This window comes from Littorina saxatilis, linkage group LG11, assembly GCF_037325665.1.
Source record: "Littorina saxatilis isolate snail1 linkage group LG11, US_GU_Lsax_2.0, whole genome shotgun sequence".
Lineage (NCBI taxonomy): Eukaryota > Metazoa > Mollusca > Gastropoda > Littorinimorpha > Littorinidae > Littorina > Littorina saxatilis.
In genome coordinates this window covers 40,331,460-40,354,742 of record NC_090255.1, presented here as the reverse complement: position 1 = coordinate 40,354,742, position 23,283 = coordinate 40,331,460, and the positions used below count along the sequence as shown (strand labels likewise).

Genomic DNA, 23,283 nt, shown 5'->3' with positions numbered 1-23,283 from the left:
TGTTGGTGGTTCTGGTGGTGGTGTCGTTGTAGTTGTTGGTGTTGTTGTTGTTGTTGTTGTTGTTGTTAGTGGTGGTGGTGGTGGTGTTGTTGTTTTTTTGTTGTTGGTGGTGGAGGTGTTGTTGTTGTTGTTGTTGTTGTTGTTGTTGTTGTTGTTGTTGTCGTCCATCATATCAACCAACTCACCAGGATTGCAAGTAATTCACGGTGTCTCTTACAACATCTCGTCGTTGGTGGTTGTGGTGGTTGTGGTGGTGGTGTCGTTGTAGTTGTTGTTGTTGTTGTTGTTGTTGTTGTTAGTGGTGGTGGTGGTGGTGTTGTTTTTTTGTTGTTGGTGGTGGAGGTGTTGTTGTTGTTGTTGTTGTTGTTGTTGTTGTTGTTGTCGTCGTCCATCATATCAACCAACTCACCAGGATTGCAAGTAATTCACGGTGTCTCTTACAACATCTCGTGCTACCAGATTTGATGTACACAAAGACTTTAGCTTGGAAATGGAATCCTCAAGTTTGACGTCATGGAAGATGTCATAACATTTTGAATTCAGCTCCTTGTGTTGAAGAGAATGATGTCATGAGTTTGACGTCATGAGTTTTGATTGTCTTCTTGACCTGGGTTTGACCTCCTTCTTTGTTATGACTTAGAAATTGGAAGCGCTTGTAACTGCCGTTGTCGATGTCGGATCAAAACGATTTATGTCTTAAAACCTTCCTGGGATCAATAACATTGCCTGTGCCAATTTTTGTTGTAGTCGAGTCAAAACTGTGAAAGTTTTAGGGGTTCTAACACACACACACACACACACACACACACACACACACACACACACACACATCATTTGGTTGAAATCAACTCTAGTGTGGGACCAACCTAGCTTCGCTTGCTTCGCTCGCTTCGCTTGGATAAAAACAAGGTTCCTGTGTCCTTTTGGTTAAGTGACCAAGGGTGACAGTACATTCAAGTCATCTGCAACACGACTCGCGACTTTAGATTAAATTAAGACACGACGTCGTACATTGGATGCGATGACGATGTTTCCACGGTGAGTGCAGGATGACGTCATTTCTGATGACGCGTGTCTGTACCATTAATTTGCGTAAGGACGAATGTGGTAGAGGTAAAGCTCCAACAACCTCATCAATGTTGGCGATACGTAGTGGAAAGATATCGCATGTTTGCTGATTCCCTCAAACCCCTGAAGACAAAAGACATTATATTATTAATACTTAACTGACTAACTGCCACTTACTGAATCAGGCGCTTGCTCATTCATTCACAGTTAAAAGGCGAAGCATTAAATCTTAATTTTTTGTAAAATTCAGTTCAGTTCAGTTCAGTTCAGTTAAGTTCAGTTCAGTTCAGTTCAGTTCAGTTCAGTACATGCTCACTCAACAATGATCCAACTCGCTCAAACATTTACATTATCGCAGGACTGAAAGTACTGATTTTCGAAAAAATTAAATCATCTAATGAGCCTTTCGACCTTTTTTTAAGGGGTTCAAATGTCAAGGTTAACACACAGTCGAATCCCGGTGTAAAAGGAAAAGGTGTCCGCTGGGAAAAAGAGCCCTACGGACTTTAGTTCCTAGGAACGATAGTCCCCAGCCGGACAATTTTTCCTAGACTTTCAGCGGACAAGTTTCCCCAGGACAGACAGTCCTAACCTATATTTAGGGGTCGGACTTTGAGTCCTGGAGGACATCTTTTCCTTTTTTATGTTCCCAGGACACAAAGTCCAGGGACATATTTTCCTGGGAATAAAAGTCCGCCGGACTTTCAAACAAACGAAAACTTCTATGTTTACAAAAAGCTTAAGTATAAATCAGTAATACCTTTCTTGCTTTTCGAAAAGCGTAAAAATTAATCCGCCTGGGGTAAGTGCCAAAGAAATGGGTCTCTGGATGAAAGGGGTGAAAGAGAGTGTGTCCGTCCGAGTCCGTGCTGTTTGTAATTCGGACCCCCAAGTTCTGCATGCATTGTCCAAAGTGAACGTCTTCGTCGCCACCATCTTGCTCACAAAGCTTAGGGTCTGTCCCTGTCAGGCGATACAGCAAACAAACAAACACACACTTTGAATAATAGTGTCTTGAGGCAAAAAGTTCAACGGAACAACAACAATGCACTGGAAGCAGTTTCAATACCCCCTATACCCCCCCCCCTACACTCCCCCCGGAAAATCGATCCATGCAACTGCTACTGCACGGTGGGAAATAGCTCAGTCGGTAGCGGCGCTGGCTTCAAAACCAGCTGTCGCAATCAGCGTGGGTTCGATCCCCGCGTACGGCGAGGGATTTATTTCTGCAACTTTGTGCAGACTCTCCTCTGTGGCCGAACACCCCCGTGTGCACGCATGCGCACGATAAAAAAACCAAGTTCAAAGCGAAAGTCTCAGGGCTTGGAAAAATGACTGCACGCATGCAGGATAAACAAGTCGCGTAAGGCGAAATTACTACATTTAGTCAAGCTGTCGAACTCACGGGATGAAACTGAACGCACTGTATTTATTCACTAAGACAGTAGGCCCCCTACAGCTTCGTCAATCCCCGCGTGAAGGAAATCGCTCACCTTCCACGTGCAAAACGTAGTGATATTGACACGCCAGATTAGCGCGGTAGCGTATTGTGCTAAGCAGGAAAGCGCACTTTTCTGTATTCTTGTTAACTTTCTGAGCTTATTTTGAATATAACCTATCGTATCTATATGTTTTTGGAATCAAGAAATGATCACGAATAAGATGACATCATTTTTGGATCGATTTCTTACATTTTAATCGTAAGACTAATTATTAATATTTTCGTTAATTGTGATCACATTTTAAGAGTAAACATGACATATGTATATATTTTTAGATTTAGAATGTGATGAAGAATACGATGCAATCAATTTTAAATCTGTTTGCGAAAAATCGATTTTAATGACAACTTTAATGAGCAAACTCATTAATTAAATGTTAAGCCTCCAAGCTGAAATGCAATACCGAATTCCGGGCTTCGTCGAAGATTACTTGACCAAAATTTCAACCAATTTGATTGAAACATGAGAGCGTGACAGTGCCGCCTCAACTTTCACGAAAAGCCGGATATGACATTTATCAAAAATATTTTAAAAACGTCTGGGGATATCATACCCAGGAACTCTCATGTAAAATTTCATAAAGATCGGTCCTATAGTTTACTCTGAATCGCTCTACACACACTCACACACCAGGGGCGGATCAGTTGCTTTGTAAGGGGGGGGGGGGCACTTTGAATCGAAAGTGAATGTGATGGGCACGAAGCGCCCGAATTTGCTAGGTGGGTCCGGGGGCATGCCCCCCCCCTGAAATTTTTTTTGCCCAAAGAAGCAAAATGGTGCCATCTGGTGCCATTTGAACTTAGAAATGGTCATAGAATCAGCATAGAAAAATCTTATTTTTTTCTTCTTCTTTTTTTTCGGGGGGGGGGCACGTGCCCCCTGTGCCCCCCCCCCCTCGTCCGCCCCTGCACACACACACACACACACACGCACACACACACATACAGACACACATACACCACCACGACCCTCGTCTCGATTCCCCCTCCATGTTTAAACATTTAGTCAAAACTTGACTAAATGTAAAAAGAACAAAATGGGTAGCGCCGTATACTGTACGACAGTTCGCTTTCTCCAGTGAGAAAGCAGCCCGAATTTCCATCAGGGTAACTTCACAGGACTATGGAATCTTGTCCTTATCCTTAAACACATAATTCCTTGTCTCTGTCTTTCTTGCGAGGTGCTCTTCTTGTTGTTGCTCTTCGTTTTCTTGGTTCTAGAAAGTGAACCAGCATCCAAAGAACGACCTAGTTAAGCGAGACCTGAGCTGAGGGGGACGAAGCGAAAGTAGGTCAAACCCAAACGGGTGAGAAAAAATCGCGGCGTCTGATTCGTTGAAATCACAACAAATCTCGATTTCAACCAATCTAACACCGCGGCTGACTACCACCCGGTTGGTAACTTGTTCGTGTACCTCGGCCTGGTCTCACCAACACCACTTACCGACCAGCCAACCAAGCACACACACACACATACACACACACACACACACACACACACACACACCACACACACACACACACAAATAAAAATGAATACAAACTACAACCAAGCATGCTAACATTACAGTGTTCTGGATGATCGAACGTGTAGCAAAGACCTGTACGTGTACGTGTAGATATTGCGTAACCGGAGACTCACTGTTGTTCTCCAATGTTACAAATGTATACGTTGTTATGCTCCCACCAAGACTGCAGATCTTGGCAAACGCGTAACGTAAAAACTAGATATGATGACGTTACCCGTACACGTTCCCGTACAAGTGCTAAAAAGTGCCACATCTAGCTCTTGCTATTAAACACCCAACCAACCCCAAGACTCCCCCTAAAGAGAACTCAACCGTACCTTGTTTGCCGAATCGCCGGAGAGCTTCTCTGCTGAGTACATAGCCCGCTCCCCCACTGTTGTAGCCTTGTTTGACAAATGGTTTGAAGCGATAACCGAAATACACAGGTTCGCTGGTGTTCTTTTGGGACAGGAAGTGGCGAAGGTTCTCCATGATGACGTAGGTGTCATCGTCAGCCTAATGAAACAAAGACCACATTGTTTTTGAGATGAGGTCTACCTACGTTCTAAAGCGATAACCCAAAACACAGGTTCGCTGGTGTTCTTTTGGGACAGGAAGTGACGCAGGTTCTCTCTTTTGTCACAATCATTTTTTGGCCAAGTTTAGTTGAATCTCTTTGACACTGTAATGTGTCAATCAAAGCATTAGAAAAAAGATGCATAGTTAATTAGATCTCCAGGTCATCTATAATTTTAGCGTAGTACATTCAAAGATCACTATCTAGTGCGATTATTGCATTTGATCTGTTTGAAGTCCTTTTAATCAATGCAAAGAATGAGTCGAGTGACATAAATTGAGGGAATGAGCACCAGAAAGTTGCGTTATTTGGTCATTTGTGTCGTTGGTCGAAAAAAAAGCATGCTTTCGGCCGCCGATGATTTTCTTCCAAACCACATGGAAATAAATCGCATCTTATTTAGCTCATTCTGTCACACAAATGACTTTTTAATAATTTTAAAAAAAACGTTTGTGCAAACTGAGAGACTTAGATTGAACCAGAATAACTTCCCTGGGTGAGGTTCAAGGTAATCTGGTAAACAGACTCCTATGAAATACACCCACACTCACACACACATTCACTGACACACATAAACACACACTCACATTCACACTTACAAGCACACAAACACACACACACACAGGGGGCGGGGACGTAGCTCAGTTGGTAGCGCGCTGGCTTTGTAGCCAGTTGGTCGCTATCAGCGTGGGTTCGATCCCCACGTTCGGCGAGAGATTTATTTCTCGGAGTCAACTTTGTGCAGACTCTCTTTGGTGTCCGAACACCCCCGTGTGCACACATGCGCACGAAAAAGATCCCACGTTTACAGCGAAAGTCTCAGGGCTTGGAAAACACGAAGACACGCATGCATCATCTCTCGTCTCTGATTATCATGATCGTATTTCGATACTTTGACGAAACAAACCCAATGCTGGTGTGTCGAAGAAGACAGCCACAGAGGGCTTGTTCGATTAAAGGGGGGCTCACACACAGGCGGAGCAAGCGGAGCAAGGGTGGAGTATGCTGCACCAGGCGGAGAGATGACGCTACTTCCGTTGCAGGAGTGGAGAAAGTGGTGTGTGCGGTGCGGAGCAAGGAATAGGACACGTTTCTATTTTTTGGCTCCGGTGCAGCGGTGCAGCCAATCAGCGCACTCATCACTTTCTCCGGAAATAATATGTGAGTTGCTTCCCTTGTTTCCCCAAGGTAACTGAGACGTTCGATTTCATCGAGCAACTGGAGTACCATGTATGTCTGTGGAATCAGGCTGTAAAAATTTTTTACAATCGTTCGGCATCCAAAGAAGCCTATCTAGATCTTGCGCGGCGATTCAACTTGACAGGTGCGTAATTTAAGGCAGCGCGAGTAGAGAAGCTACGTCATATCATAGGGGAATCCCCTACCGGAGCAGGATCGGAGCAGCCTGCTCCGGAACCGGAGCGTGTGTGTGAGAGGGCAGGTGGAGAGCGGAGACAATTTCCTTGCTCCGCTCCGCTCTTGCTCCGCTTGCTCCGCCTGTGTGTGAGCCCCCCTTAAGAGGACGTTAAACCCTAATAGTCAGTCAGTCAGTCACACACACACACAGACGCACTCACACTCGCACACACATAAACATAAACACACACTCACACTCACAGACACACACACACAGACGCACTCACACTCGCACACAGTACGTCACACACACACACACACACACACACAGACGCACTCAAACACACACACACACACACACACACACCATGCAAACCAACCTTCATGAACCATTCTGCATCATCCAAATGATGGTGATAAATGTAGCGGAAAGCTTGCACAGTTTTAGCCGTCAAGTGCTGACGCCCCTCTGTTGTGTTGAGACCGATAGTAGGGAACGTCTCATTGGTCACAGAGCTGAAGAACAGCAGCTGATTGGCTCGTCGACCCCACGTTTCGCGCACTACGCTGGCCTTTGATTGGAGGTTCTTGGGACCAGTCATGATCCAGACTAAGACTCGAACTTTTTCTGGCGACTTTGGTCCAGTCTCAGTTGTGCCAACTGAAGTAGAGAGGAACTAAATAAGTGATGTGTCAGATCTGGTCGTTTTTTCAAAACGAATATTTTTAATAGTTTGCCTACAAATCCAGGCGATTACAACAACAACAACAACAACAACAACAACAACAACATACCCACAAACCATACAAGTAAGCAAACACACACACACACACACATAAACAAACACACATGCACACACTCACTCACTCACTCACACACCAACCACACACACACACACACACACACACACACACACACACACACACACACACACACACTCACACACACATGGCAACATTCGAATAGTCTTGCATTACAAGGAGATGTTGTGGGTTTTTGCTGCATTACTTTCAAGCATGAGAACACACGTAAATGTTGAATATTCATACGTACACATACCATAAGGAAGGACCACAGACGAAAAGACCACTAGAAGGCAACTTAACGGAATGTAAATGTACAATCTGGAAATGTGTACTGTAAACTCCCTTGTATAAGCCCACCCCCCCTGCACACAAAAGTGACCTTAAAGTTAGGGGTGGGCTTATAGGGCCTACAAGGTACTACCCCCCTGTGCAAAACAATAAAGATGGGGTTAGACCTGCATTTTGAAGGCAGTTTATGTCTTGAAGGCACACACACAACGAAGAATTAAAAAGTGGGGGGTGGGCTTATACAAGGTAGTAGGGCCTTTACACAAAATTCGTCCAAAAGTGGGGGGTGGGCTTATACAAGATACTGGGCTTATACAAGGTAGTTTACAGTACATTGCTGTATTATGTGCTGTGGACACCAGGGCTGAGGTACACAAAGCGAAAGTGGCTGCCATCCAAATAGGTGGTACGCAGCCGCGGGGTCGGATTGGTTGTAATCGAGATTTGTTGTGATTTGAACCATTCAGCCACCGCGGATTGTTCCAACACAGTTGGATTGGCACCCAGTTATGCATCGTTCACACAAAAAAGCCTTCGTTGCATGGTTTCGACTTCAATGTCAATGATGTCTAATGTAAGGACTTTTATAGCATGTCCATAATTATTGTATTTGTACTGTCTTAAATAGTAATAATGATCAACTGACAAACCCATTCTTGAAAGTCTAATCAGTTTACATTTACAAACTCTTAACACTTAACGAACATTCATTGAAACGTTGAAGAATTCAAGTTGTCAACTTTTTTTTTAAAGTTGTTGATTTAATTTTCATGTTGTAAACAATCTCATCGATGCATTTTGGGGACTTTATTTGGTTGGTTTGTGTGTCTGTTTGGTTGTTATCAGTCTATAATTCTAAACAGAGAGAAATGTTATGGATGTTTTTGTTTTTTTTTACCCTACAAAATCCCTCTCGTGTCGCTTTATATATATAAATATATATGAGGCTTTGCCAAAAGGTGCTGGGGGGGGTGCTTGGACATTTGTGACAAACTAAACCTTTTCAGTTGATTTTTTTTGGTGTTTTAAGTGATACATTAGTCTTTGATGAACACATTTGTGTAATAAAAGAATGGTTTGTGCATTTGGGAAATGTGTACGGTTTGATAATATGCCATAAAACGCCAATTTTGAGAAAAGCCACATGTGCAACAAAACTGACCACAGAAGCCATTAATATCATTTCATACAACTGGTAATGATTTATTTCTAGTAAACAGACCCTGCAGAAGCATTATCAGTCTTTAAAAGTACATTTGGAGCCAAATCTTGAATGCAGTGTCACGTAATGTCGCAAAACGCTCAAACATCATAAAAGTCAAAACTGATACTTTCTGCTAAGTAACCACAAGAAGTATAAACCCTAAAATAAAATATAACACTTCAACAGAAACACTGACACATGTTAAAAATATCCCTAAAAGTTGTTACAGTTTGCTCAAACTAGTTAAACATGTTGTTGCAGGTGTCACGTGTTACAAAAATATTGATGGGCATGAAAATATTCATAATATTTGAAATAACAACCAGAATGTTATACATACACTAACTTTTCATTTACAATCTAAAGATTAGGTTATTTATGGAATATGAAAACAGAAACAATAGCAAAACATGTTAAAAGCAAGTCATAACAGCATTCTACGTGTCACATGTTACACTGTGTCAGTGGACATGAAATTATTCAAAATGTTATAAATGACAACTGTGATATTAAAAAGACCTTTAGGATGCATTCATATTTTGAAGATTAGGTAATTATGGAACATCAAAGCACCACAAAAAAAGTAACATCATGTTCAAAACAGGTCAAATCTGCGTTCTACCCGTCACGTGTTACATGGAGTCAGTGGACATGAAATCTATGAAGATGTCAAAAATAACTACAATATTCAAACAGACATTTAGAATACAGTTTTAACCTAATGTCTAGGTACATCTGGAACAAGGTTCTCAATCAAATCGATTTTTTTTAATTAGTTGTACGTAAAATCCTAGCAAAATCCAAATTTAAAAAAAAAAACCTTTGATTTTTTTTATGTTGGGGAGGTGTTAAAACAATCTCATGAAAATATTCCTTCCCCCTGCTAACCCAAAAGCATTTTTTCAGCTTTGGCTACAATATTTACAAGGACATAAATGTGTCCTCCTAAATCGTTACACGGATATGAACGTATCCTCCTGAATCCTAACACGGACATTAACAAAAACAGAGGATCGAATTTTTCTTCAATCAAATTTGCCTCCAAAAGTAGCAAGCAGTTGTATATAGGTTACACAATATGCAAGATAATCAGAACTCGGAGTGTGTAAGCTATTTATCCCATTACTCCGACGTTTTCATTAAAAACACTTACTTTTTCCACTAAAACCTGCCCGTGCCTGTTTTCAGCTTGCCAAAAGCCTCCGCAGTCGAAATTCCTGTCAATGAATTCATGCGCATAGCTAGTTCCCATTTGTCAGCATAATGGACGGCGTCATTCGACTTGTATGTAGACATTCAGTCATTCAAATTGCTTATAAAAAGGTCTGCTATCTGCTTTTACATTTTGAAAGTCATTTTAAAATATCCTTGTGTATATTTGACATCGACTTTCGTTATACTCAATTCGGCATACCGGGTTTATATTTTTACAAGAATTGCGCACGATAATGGCAGCGCAACAAATTCGGGCCGTGCTGGTTTGATCGTTGACCCAAGTCAGTTTGCATGCAGTGTTACTGTTTGTCAGTCGGGGATAGAAATGTTGGCTGTCATCGCGCTGTTATGTTTTGGTTTTCACACGTGGATCACTTACATATTCAGTCGTCGGGTTCTGTGTGTGTGTGTGTGTGTGTGTGTGTGTGTGTGTGTGTGTGTGTGTGTGTGTGTGTGTGTGTGTGTGTTAGTGTGTGTGTGTGTGTGTGTGTGTGTGTCCCTTCGTGGTCGGCTGGGCGTTAAGCAAACAAACAAACAAACTCTCTCTTCTCTCTCTCTTTCTCTCTCTCTTTCTCTCTCTCTCTCTCTCTCTTTCTCACTCTCTCTCTCTCTCTCTCTCTCTCTCTCTCTCTTCAGGAACCGACAAGGAATAAGATGAAAGTGTTTTTAAATTGATTTCGAAAATTTAATTTTGATAATAATTTTTATTTTTTTAATTTTCTGAGCTTGTTTTTAATCCAAATATAACATATTTATATGTTTTTGGAATCAGAAAATAATGGAGAATAAGATGAACGTTAATTTGGATCGTTTTATAATTTTTTTTAATTTTTTTTACAATTTTCAGAGTTTTAATGACCAAAGTCATTAATTAATTTTTAAGCCACCAAGCTGAAATGCAATACCGAAGTCCGGGCTTCGTCGAATATTACTTGACCAAAATTTCAACCAGTTTGGTTGAAAAATGAGAGCATGGCAGTGCCGCCTCAACTTTCACGAAAAGCCGGATATGACGTCATCAAAGACATTTATCCAAAAAAAATGAAGAAAAAAAGTCTGGGGATATCATACCCAGGAACTATCAAGTCAAATTTCATAAAGATCGGTCCAGTAGTTTAGTCTGAATCGCTCTACACACACACACACACACACACACACACACACACACACACACACACACACACACACACACACACACCACGACCCTCGTCTCGATTCCCCCCTCTACGTTAAAACATTTAGTCAAAACTTGACTAAATGTAAAAAGTAGTCCATCTGTAAACTCTGAATATGCAGATGACCTCTATGAATTATTCAATTGTACTCTGAAATCAAAGACAATGACCAATGACAGTTGAGATCGAAACTCGGTTGTGATGGGATATCCATAGGATATCCATATGGTTGTGATGGAATATTCAGAATAATCACCTCCTCAGCTAACAGAGATAAAGAGGCAGGTCATGGGATAATATAAGCTAATTCAATTCGTTGGGAGAAGAATTATGGGCAAATTATGTGTCAAACATTAGATCTACAAAGTGTCAAACGTTACGTATAGATCTACACCTTACCCTGAACAGACAGTACAATATTTTCTCAACTTTACGGCTCGTCGTCTCCATGATTTCAATCGAATCGGTGACCGGAAACGCCAAAGAAGCAAAGCTAGTGGTTTCCACGCTTTTGTATCAAATACTCGCGAAACTTCTTTGTGAAAATTGCAAAAATAACAAAATGTGTCAAACGTTACTTTCGGACATTAACTCCATCGATTCTTTTTAGCTGCTAGATACAATAACTTCGCAAATTCTGACTCAAATGCAACACACTGCTTTTATTTCCTCGAACACGAAACTATCGTTTTCATCCAAAATGGCGGCCATTCAAAGCACCAAGACCGGCGAAAATCGAATCTGTAAACAAGTTGGTCTGCGGACATGAGCCCTTCGAAAATAACCGGGTATTTACTGGGCGAGGTTTTCGGTAAATTCTGGTTCTAATTACGATTGTTGCACATTCTACAAAGAGTTGCATGCTTAGACTGTATGAAATACGCTGATTAAAACCGATGCAGTGATGCAGACCATGAAAAATCGAAAATTCCCCGAGGACACCAAAATGTCCAAAATTTTTCGGGGCCGTTTCTGGTGTATGTTTGAAACATTTTATTTTTTATTTAACATTCACAACAACAACAGGCTTCAAAACATTTTAAAAAAAAGCATTCATCAAACTCACTTTTTCAAAGCACAATACATGTAAACATGTTGGGGTAATCCAGTTAATTACACTTGCTTTCCAAAAATACATGGGTCCGAAATGGCACCTTTTGGCAAAGGCTCATATATATATATATGTTTCAGTGTTGTTTTCTAGTGCAATTCTTAATTCTTAGTAAATGTGATGTAAGCTTACTTTATGTCTGTAACCGCCCGACACTGCATGGCAAACCGGCACGGTTGGCCAAGTGGTAAGGCGTCCGCCCCGTGATCGGGAGGTCGTGGGTTCGAACTAAGACTTTAAAATTGGCAATCTAGTGGCTGCTCCGCCTGGCGTCTGGCATTATGGGGTTAGTGCTAGGACTGGTTGGTCCGGTGTCAGAATAATGTGACTGGGTGAGACATGAAGCCTGTGCTGCGACTTCTGTCTTGTGTGTGGCGCACGTTATATGTCAAAGCAGCACCGCCCTGATATGGCCCTTCGTGGTCGGCTGGGCGTTAAGCAAACAAACAAACTGCATGGCAAGTTTCCTTGTTTTTATAAGGACAGTAACATTTTGAGTCTTGAGTCTTGAGTCTTTATTGATCAAAAAAGCCATTTCTGTATATACGTTTTCATACGCCTTTGCACGCGTGGAAGTAATATCAATGGCGAAATTAATAACAGATGTTGCATACTCCCTTAAAACACATGTGACAGCTGCGCGACTTAAAAGGACTTTAAAAGCAAAATCCGTAATTTTGTCTCATACTTAAAGGGCAGGGAAATAGCTCAGTCGGCAGCGACGCTGGTTTCAAAACCAGTTGTCGCTATCGGCGTGGGTTCGATCTTCACTTTCGACGAGGGATTTACTTCCCAGAGTCAACTTCGTGCAGACTCTCCTTGTGGCCGAACACCCCCGTGTGCACGCAAACACACGATAAAAAAAACACAAGTTCACAGCGAAAGTCTCAGGGCTTGGAAACATGAATACACGCATGCAGGGGGAAAAAATGGGTAGCGCCGTAAACGGTATGGCAGGTCGCATTTCTCAGTAAAAAAGCAGCCCGAATGTCCATGAGGTTAACCTCACAGGACTACATTAAATCTCATCCTTATCCTTAAACGATAGTGTGTCAGCCTGTACAAGTTTTTCTTTCAACCCAAAACACAGGGCAGATTTTGCAAATTAAATTCTCTACCCACAGACTAATACCCGTACGCAGATTTTGACGTGTGTGTGTGTGTGTGTGTGTGTGTGTGTGTGTGTGTGTGTGTGTGTGTGTGTGTGTGTGTGTGTGTGTGTGTGTGTGTGTGTGTGTGTGTGTGTGGTCTACCTGGGTGTCAGCGCTTCGTAAAAATCGTTTAATGTTTTTTTTTTTATTAAATTGACCAACTACCGACGACAAACGATATCCCTGTAATTGCTCTAGTTTCAAAACACGCTTCCAACACTCATATAGTTCTTGAAAATTTAAATATTTGACAATACCCGTGGCAGTTTCCAAGTCAAAATCGTCGTAACTGTTTTGAGGCACACGTGTTCGGGTGTAAACCCTCTTGGATCTAGCCAGGCTTTTACATGGGATATAACAATACCTCCACTTGATCACATACAAACAATTAATGCTCTGGCTGCCTTCTGGTGCTTTACAAAATAAATTCACCCAAAACAATTCCCGATGTGCACAGAGGACACTAAGGCTTTTCTTTTTGGCGTGTGTCCAAAACGTTGAGGGTTGGTCTTACTCCATGTAAAAGCCTGGCCAGAGCTATCGATGATTTACTCCGTCACGGCGGAGGGCTGACCGTGCACCCAAAAGCGGACTCAACCAAATGGGTATTTTTTGAAAGCTTGGGGCCTGCCGACCATAAAAATCGATGTTAACAAGAAATATTCAAGGGCGCACTTTCTCTTCTCAGTCAAAATTCAACTATACCCTGAAGAGTGATGCACGAGCATTTCAGACGCTTGCCTCTGAAAAAAGAAGTTCTCAGCCAAATTACGAACTCAAACTGGTACGTTTTACATATAAATGTGTTAGTTGGTATCTTTTGATTATCACAAAACAATTTGCGACTGCTTTGGCCGAGGATGCTGGTGACAGTATCATTATTATGAACCCTACCCTAAATCCAGGAAAGACGTCGTCCAAAATGTAGGTAAGTTTTGATTAAAAATAAATTCACACAAGACTGGTATTGTTGTTTGGCTTCAATGGATATATTTTCGTCAAGTATGATGTCTTTACATAATATCTGTAAAATATGAATGGATTTGAACCATATACTATGTCACTATGACCTTCCAATCTTCCTAACCCCCAGCCCAGTAAAGCGTGCGAGACGTTTCCTGAACAAATGTCGCTTTGTGGTGCGAGTTCAGTGTGACATGATTAGTTTCCAGAACCCCATTTCTGACTTTCGAAGTTTATCTACATACATTTAGCAATGCACGAGCAAAATATGACAACTTAATGGTGCCTTTTGGTTTAATGCTATGGTAAAAAATCCTAGTGATAGTGTTTACAGCTTGAAACAAAACATAACAGATGGGAATAGTCTTCCTCAATCTGGTTCAGAGCATAATGTATTTCTATTTTCAGAGGTAGCATTATTTCTGATAAGAGCTAGAGCCAATATAATGATGCTGAATATTTGAAAAATGAACTTTGTGACTCATCTGAGTAGCAGAAGAGCCTTCATGATCGTCAGCGTAAGGCAGGCTGTCTTCAAGGCAATTCCTAGATGAACAACTTAACACTGCGTTCGATTATTCGCCCGTTTCTTAAGCTAGAGCTTTGAAATTTTACACGCGTCTAGGGCTGCATGAACGCTTTACAATACATACAATATAGTTGACTCTCGCGTTATTTAAAGGTCACAACAAGGTCATTACCAGGCAAAAACGAGGGAAAACCGACGGAAAGTACCATTTTCTGCAACTGTTTGTTAGAAAAAGCTTTCAAATTCAATTATTTTTGGGGGATTAACGCATCTCTAGACATGACAATCATCCGATTATCAGACATCAATTGTGGAGGTCACGACAAGGTCATTACCAGGCAAAAACGAGGGAAAACCGAGGGAAAATACCATTTTCTGCAACTTGTGTGAAAGTAAAAGCTTTCAAACTCCATCTTCTTCTGGTATTGGCGCATCTCTAGGCATGACAATCATCTGATTAACAGTCCTCAATTTTCAAGGTCACAACAAGGTCATTACCAGATAGAACCGAGAGAAAACCGAGAAAAAATACCATTTTCTATAAAAAAAAATTTAAGTAAGAGCTTATAAACTCCATCTTCTTCTGGGATTCGCGCTGATTTCTATGACCCTGAAGTCCGAGGAAAGTTTTCTTGGCCCATGCCTAGTTTGAAGGTCATGACAAGGTCAAGTTTACACGTTTTCTATTTGTGTTCGGCTATTTTCTAAGCTAAAGCTGTTGAGGCAGATTCATGACATCTTCCTTCGCCCACAGGGGCTCTAGGGGTGTGGGCGGGGCTGGATGTAATAGGGGTAGAAGAGAAGGGGAGAGAGAAGAAAAAGTCAATGTTAAGGTGTTCATCTACCGATAGCTTTGCGGTCTGCAAGCCTGACTCTGAGGATCACACCGGCTGTCCTGGCACTCAGACGAGTCATAAAGTTGATATATTTTCCGTCGTTTTACCCAGTAATGACCTTGTTGTGTGACCTTTAAATATTACGAGAGTCAACAATATTTGTTTCATGTCTTATAATGCCCTAGACGTGTGTAAAATCCCATCCTTGTCATGACCTTCAAACATTGCATGGGTCAAGAAAACTTTCCAAAGACTTCAGGGTCATTGAAATCAGCGCTAATCCTAGAAGAAGATGGAGTTTATAAGCTCTTACTTACAAAAAAGTTGCAGAAAATGGTATTTTCCCTCGGTTTTCCATCGGTTTTATCTGGTAATGACCTTGTTGTGACCTTGAAAATTGAGGACTGTTAATCAGATGATTGTCATGTCTAGAGATGCGCCAATACCAGAAGAAGATGGAGTTTGACACAAGTTGCAGAAAATGGTATTTTCCCTCGGTTTTCCCCGGTAATGACCTTGTCGTGACCTCCACAATTCATGACTGTTAATCAGATGATTGTCATGTCTAGAGATGCGCTAATCCCAGGAAACAATTGAATTTGAAAGTTCATTCTTACAAACAGTTGCAGAAAATGGTACTTTCCCTCGGTTTTTCTTCGGTTTTACCAGGTGATGACCTTGTTGTGTGACCTTTAAATATTACGAGAGTCAACAATATTTGCGTTATGTCTCATAAATCCCAAGACGTGTGTAAAGTTGTAATTAAGCTTTAGCTTCGAAAATAGCTGACGTCCAGAAAGTATTTTATTTGACCGTAAAAGATATTCCCAAATAGAAAACGTGTAAATTTGACCTTGTCATGACCTTCAAAGTAGGCATGGGTCAAGAAAACTTTCCTCGGACTTCAGGGTCATTGAAATCAGCGCTAATCCCAGAAGAAGATGGAGTTTATAAGCTCTTACTTACAAAAAAGTTATAGAAAATGGTATTTTCCCTCGGTTTTCTCTCGGTTCTATCTGGTAATGACCTTGTTGTGACCTTGAAAATTGAGGACTGTTAATCAGATGATTGTCATGCCTAGAGATGCGCCAATACCAGAAGAAGATGGAGTTTGAAAGCTTTTACTTACACACAAGTTGCAGAAAATGGTATTTTCCCTCGGGTTTCCCTCGTTTTTACCCGGTAATGACCTTGTCGTGACCTCCACAATTGATGTCTGATAATCGGATGATTGTCATGTCTAGAGATGCGTTAATCCCAGGAAACAATTGAATTTGAAAGCTTTTTCTTGCAAACAGTTGCAGAAAATGGTACTTTCCGTCGGTTTTCCCTCGTTTTTGCCTGGTAATGACCTTGTTGTGACCTTTAAATAACGCGAGAGTCAACTATATTGTATGTATTGTAAAGCGTTCATGTAGCCCTAGACGCGTGTAAAATTTCAAAGCTCTAGCTTAAGAAACGGGCGAATAATCGAACGCAGTGTTAAGTTGTTCATCTAGGAATTGCCTTGAAGACAGCCAGCCTTACGCTGACGATCACGAAGGCTCTTCTGCTACTCAGATGAGTCACAAAGTTCATTTTTCAAATATTCAGCATCATTATATTGGCTCTAGCTCTTATCAGAAATAATGCTACCTCTGAAAATAGAAATACATTATGCTCTGAACCAGATTGAGGAAGACTATTCCCATCTGTTATGTTTTGTTTCAAGCTGTAAACACTATCACTAGCAATTTTACCATAGCATTAAACCAAAAGGCACCATTAAGTTGTCATATTTTGCTCGTGCATTGCTAAATGCATGTAGATAAACTTTGAAAGTCAGAAATGGGGTTCTGGAAACTAATCATGTCACACTGAACTCGCACCACAAAGCGACATTTTTTCAGGAAACGTCTCGCACGCTTTACTGGGCTGGGGGTTAGGAAGATTGGAAGGTCATAATGACATAGTATATGGTTCAAATCCATTCATATTATACAGATATTATGTAAAGACATCATACTTGACGAAAATATATCCACTGAAGCCAAACAACAATACCAGTCTTGTGTGAATTTATTTTTAATCAAAACTTACCTACATTTTGGACGACGTCTTTCCTGGATTTAGGGTAGGGTTCATAATAATGATACTGTCACCAGCATCCTCGGCCAAAGCAGTCGCAAATTGTTTTGTGATAATCAAAAGATACCAACTAACATATTTATATGTAAAACGTACCAGTTTGAGTTCGTAATTTGGCTGAGAACTTCTTTTTTCAGAGGCAAGCGTCTGAAATGCTTGTGCATCACTCTTCAGGGTATAGTTGAATTTTGACTGAGAAGAGAAAGTGCGCCCTTGAATATTTCTTGTTAACACCGATTTTTATGTTTGGCAGGTCCCAAGCTTTCAGAAAATACCCATTTGGTAGAGTCCGCTTTTGGGTGCACGGTCAGCCCTCCGCCGTGACGGAGTATCCTTCATACGTGAGAGAGACCATTCATGAGATAACGATATTGTTCAAACCACACGTGTGTTTTTCATGTAAATAAGGTCGTGTTAATCTAGTCTGGAAGGTTCCTGCTTTTCAACTGCTTATGATGCCAAAATCACCGAGACAAACGTTATAAAACACTTTTGCGCGTGCTGTTTCCCCGTGAAGACATTTTAGAACTTACAAGTCACGCTACACTTTCTAGAGTGACGTTTCTTTGCTTTGACGTCATAGATTGCACGATGCTTTGGAAGAGATGGAGGTTCCAAAAGAAGAGTCTTCAATCTGGACGCCTCGACTGCGGGAAGTTTTGAGTAAAATACACGAAAGTACAGTATGTATAGGATGAAGAGAATACTACACGCTTTTGCTCGCAGTTCAATATTTAACAAGAAGAGCAAACGCTCGATCGAGTCACTTTCGCAGTTCTGAATATTATATGAGGCATCAGATGGACAGGAAGAAATTGCTATTCACAACACAATGAGTCACGTTCACATAAAATTTGAGCCCGGTCACTTTTATAGTTTCCGAGAAAAGCCCAACGTTAAGTTGTGTGTTGCCGAACAGAAAAGGCTAGTTATCTCCCTTGTTTTTCTGATAACGTTCGTAAAAGGCTACAGATGTAAATACTTTGATGTAAAGAATAATCCTACAAAGTTTCAATCACATCCGATGAACTTTGTCAAAGATATAAAATGTCTAATTTTTCCTTTGACGCTGACCTGTGACCTTGAAAAAGGTCAAAGGTCAACGAAACCATCGTTAAAGTGTAGAGGTCATTGGAGGTCACGACTAAACAAAATATGAGCCCGATCGCTTTGATAGTTTCCGAGAAAAGTCCAACGTTAAGGTGGTGTCTACGGACGGCCGGACGGACGGCCGGCCGGACAGACTAACACTGACCGATTACATAGAGTCACTTTTTCTCAAGTGACTCAAAAACGCAACTCGTGTAAATCTGGTACGATACAGCAAGCCATGTAGTATTCTCTATATACATTACACACGACGAAAGGTGAGTCAACAACAACAACAACAACAACAACAACAACAACAAAGAGAAGAAAAAGAAAACCTACCCGGTAGAGTTGTTGACTTACCTGCGCTACCGCGGTATGTGTAGTTTTGGTCATAATAGTAGAGTGAACCAAGACTGGAAGTGCATTTCTCCAAGACGACCAATTTGATGAACATAATCCCCGAGGAAACGAGCACTAGAAGCTTGATAGCGCGCACTGCGTAGAAAAGAATACAGAATACAGAATACAGAATACAGAATACAGTATTTATTGAGCCAAGTGACATTAAAAAACATTTAAAGCACAAGGAATTTAGCGTAGTGTTGGTAAAATCACGCACACACACACACCCACACACACACTGACACACACACACACACGCCCACACATACACTGACATACACACCAACACACACACGCCCACACTACAGCAGTCACGATCACACCATCACACGCAGGGCAGACATGAGGTAAAACAAATGACAATCATCTATTAAAAGAAAATGTACAAAGAGTGGTCTAAGATGCTGGTGGAAGGGTCTACACAGAATACAATTTTATAATCTAATGCATAGTTAGAACTAGCCCATCCCCTCCAAGGGTGAGTTGTTAGGGTAATCAGACAAATGTCGATAGTGAAGATGATTCCTTCTATCTCCTTCTATCTCAGATAAATACACTGATGAATATATGATTAAATATTAGAATAAGAAAATCATTCCAGAAACAATGAAGCAGCTTAACTGTCTGGGGAAAAAAGAATGACAACGAATACAATACTCAAAGCATCAAATACAAATTAAAATATTAAAGTGAAAACTCTTATCAAATATTAGCAAGTAAACTGACAAAGAAACAAAGGAACAACAGACCACGTAAATTACTGATTACGTTAAAGAATTATTGTGTTAACAAAACATACAAACATTATACAATCGTTTTTTGGGAATCGTATCAGTAATAGTAACACATTCCAACCTTTTCATGTAGTTAAGGCCAAAAAAAATAGGTCTGTTTACGGTAACATAGGCCAAAAAAATAGGGTCGGTAGGTCGGGATTTTTTTTTTTTTTCCAAAAAACCATATTTTTACGTTATTTTGCCAAAAAAAACAAGGATTTTTTTTTTTTTTTTCCCCAAATGCCAAAAAAAAGTCTAGGGTCGCGCGAAAAAACTAGGGTCGGTCGGGTTACCGTAAACAGACCTATTTTTTTTTTGGCCTAACAGAACCGGACAAATAAAACTCAGCCCACGTGGAACACAGGACAACAATGAGGTTGACATAAACTCTGCACCCATTTTTGTACCCCAACTAAAACATTCATTCCCGTGTCATTTCATTCAAACTCTCTATGGCATTAAAGGCCCTTCACCTGGCTATCTGACACACGTTTCGGATCAATTGTATTTCAGCAGTGACAAAGAGGATTGCCTCAAACATTTCAAGATCTCAAGGCTACATACAAGACGTACCCTGGGTAACATTTTGGATTAGTACAGGTTTGTACTCAGATGTTATGCAAACTTGCGGACTTTTGCTGGCCATGTAAACACTCGAGAAAAATGGGAACGTTCCGGCTGTTCACTATTGACAGCTGTTATAGCTGAGTGCCTCTCAAAATATGCTGCGGTAACATCGCTGTAGCACTGCAATCATCTTAAAAAATGTGATCGTGTTTACACGACTAGCAAACGTAAGCTTAGTAATATTTCTTAAAGGACCAGACCACGCTGTTTTAAAGGTTATTAGAACCACTAACCGATGACTGAAGGTTAGAGAAATGCACCTAAAGATTCCAAAAATGTAAAGAAATTCACCGATTCGTAGCTTTATCATTGTGATTTAATTAAAAACGTTCCGCCAAATTCGTCTGCTAAACGAGACTTCGAAAAGGCCGCCAGTAGACGAGAACCGGTAGTGACGTCATTTCGTGTACAGCTTAGACTCAAGTGAGCGTTTGCCTACATCGAGCATCAACAACACGCCGAAGGAATGCGCACGGCTGCTGATAGCTATGAAGTATAGAAAAAAGGTTCAGGCATCAGTTGTCACCTTTTTCCGATGGGCTTACAACTTCTGCAGCAAGACTGATTAACTGGAAACGGCCAACACGATGTGCTGTGTTTCGCGACACTTTCTTCCAATGTGAACGCAGTTAAGCCGGCAAGAAAACCTGGCACACACAAAACAGCTGTTGCCTGACGCAGTTCCAGTTCCGACAATTGTTGACCACTCACAGGAGGTCAGAAACCGGATACCAATGTCATCAGAACGATCTGCTTTCACTAAACGCAGACGAAAGGAAGTGAGTACATGTATACTGAATGTGTTCTGTAAGGGATAGGGGTTCAGTGTCACTGGGCGTTTTTGTCAGACTGACAGTATTTGTGGTGGAATGGCATATGTTCCTAATTTTAAGCACATGTGTTAAGATTACAGATTAAAACATATATCTGTTACTACATGTCCGTCCCCATGCACCCACCTTAAAGTTCCCTCTCTCTCTCCCTCTTTTACACTCACCTGGGTAATCGATGAGTCTCAGGTTTAATCAGTGTCCGTCCATATACACATAGACATTCACACAAACACACACACGTTGTTATAGTTGTTATCTTTTAATTCAGTGTTGTATTAAATGGATAAAGAAATCGTTAATACAGCAAGCTTGCATGAATAATTTGCTGTTGTCCTTTTTTTCAGATCAGGTTCTGTAATACAGTAATTATAATTAATACAAGTACAAATTCATGTTTGCAGTCATACTCATAGTGTGTGAGTGTGTGTGTGTGTGTGTGTGTGTGTGTGTGTGTGTGTGTGTGTGTGTGTGTGAAAATCACTTTGATACTTAAAACATCTGTGTTATTTGATTTTATTTCAAAACTGCAGTCAGAATATTAAGCAGACCTTTTCCAACAATACATTTTGATCAGCAGTAAATGTAATGTCAAATTATGAACAACAATCATGTGAGTAGATTTGTTTGTTTGTTTGTTTATTTGTTGCTTAACGTCCAGCCGACTACGCAGAGCCATATCAGGACGAGGAAGGGGGGGATGAAGGGGGCCACTTGTCAAGCGATTCCTGTTTACAAATGCACTAACCCATTACTTGTGTCCCAGCAGGCTTTAGTAAAACTAAATTAATACCTACTGGAAGATTACCAGTTTCCAGTATGTTAAAATAGGCTTAACCTATCTACTGCTGGACTTACATCAGAACACTAACAGATTAAACTATACATGAATCGCGAGACAAGCGGCAAGAGAAGGGATTTTTGGAAAAAATACAGGTGAATGAGCAAGAAGGCAGAAAAAAGAAAAGAATTCATGAAGAAAAAGAGAGCATGACAGGAAAGAGGAACCAAAAATCTACCTAGCAGCAAACTAGAAAGCTCCTGCGGTTCCAAAAACAGGAGGGGCCTTTAATTTCATAACCGCAGTGCCCCACTGCGGGAATGTGAGCAGATATATCTAACAGAAACAAATAGTCTAGCAAAATAATACAACCAAGTACATGTTCGGACATCATCATCCACATCAAAACATTGATTGTAGGAAGAGCACAACTCTGTGTTATTACCACTGCTTCAGTCAAACTGCCAGTTCAACTTTATCTCTGTGGGTTTTTTTTTTCTCTCAGAGTAACATGGGAAAAAAACCTTTAAAAAACTTGCATGCTACAGAGCTGGATTGTTTCTAGTGATCATGCAGCATGATTTATCCGCATAGAAAACTACTGAAACACCTAAACAGAAATAACAATGTCTACAGAAAAAATCCACTGTTTGATTGCTGTCTGTAGTACTCCTCTTGCTAACAGTGGCATTAAAATAATTAAAACTAAGCTATGCTCTCTTGGGGGGGGGGGGGGGGAGTGCTCTAAGTACTTTTTGTGTCTACATAGGCAAAACAAAACTATGCAATGTTTCAGATTTCCTGACCCACCCTATGTTTTTCCTCCTTATCCTGGACTATTTTGGACTCTTACAAAAACTTGTGTACTTCAAAAATGACAAATCTTAATTTTGCAGGCTTACAAGGAAATTGACTCTTCTCTTACAACCAGAATACACCATGATTTCAAGCAAATAAAAAACTACATGCACCTGAGAAAAAAACACTTTAATTCAAGAAGTTAGACCTCCTAACCCCAGCTTTTCAATTCAATTCAATACGTTGTTGATGTTGATTATGGAGCTTAACGTCCTCCCAGGTAACTAGGGACCTATATTGGGACATGATTTTTTATACAATGTTAAAAGTGTAGGGTGTAATGGGGGGGAGGGGGACTGGAGGGTGACGGGGTGTAGTCGCTAATAAATTTAAAGGTGCGTTTATTATCTAATATACCAGACATTTTGTTTTGGCTGGTGTACAGAATAACATCACATAAAATCGCACTCGCAAAACATACAAAACACATAAAATGTACACATCAGTACACACATAACCCAAACCACACATATCCATACCAGCACCATCACACACATATCC

The 23,283-nt window shown here is 40.8% G+C and overlaps 1 protein-coding gene across 3 annotated transcripts in view; it reads right to left on the bottom strand.

The window, feature by feature from the left end:
• Positions 1-346: 346 nt before the first annotated feature.
• Positions 347-23,283, bottom strand: part of LOC138980474 (glycoprotein-N-acetylgalactosamine 3-beta-galactosyltransferase 1-B-like) — a 29,820-nt gene continuing 6,883 nt past the window's right edge. For 2 of the 3 annotated variants that reach the window (XM_070353353.1, XM_070353352.1), the window contains 5 exons: positions 18,869-19,003; positions 6,391-6,671; positions 4,416-4,593; positions 1,829-2,031; positions 348-1,191 (listed from right to left, as the gene is read on the bottom strand). In XM_070353353.1, coding sequence (XP_070209454.1) covers positions 1,084-1,191; positions 1,829-2,031; positions 4,416-4,593; positions 6,391-6,671; positions 18,869-19,003 — 905 coding nt within the window. In that variant the 3' untranslated portion in view covers positions 348-1,083. Of the gene's footprint in view, positions 1,192-1,828; positions 2,032-4,415; positions 4,594-6,390; positions 6,672-18,868; positions 19,004-23,283 lie in introns of all 3 variants that reach the window. The other variant, XM_070353354.1, reaches the window with a different exon arrangement.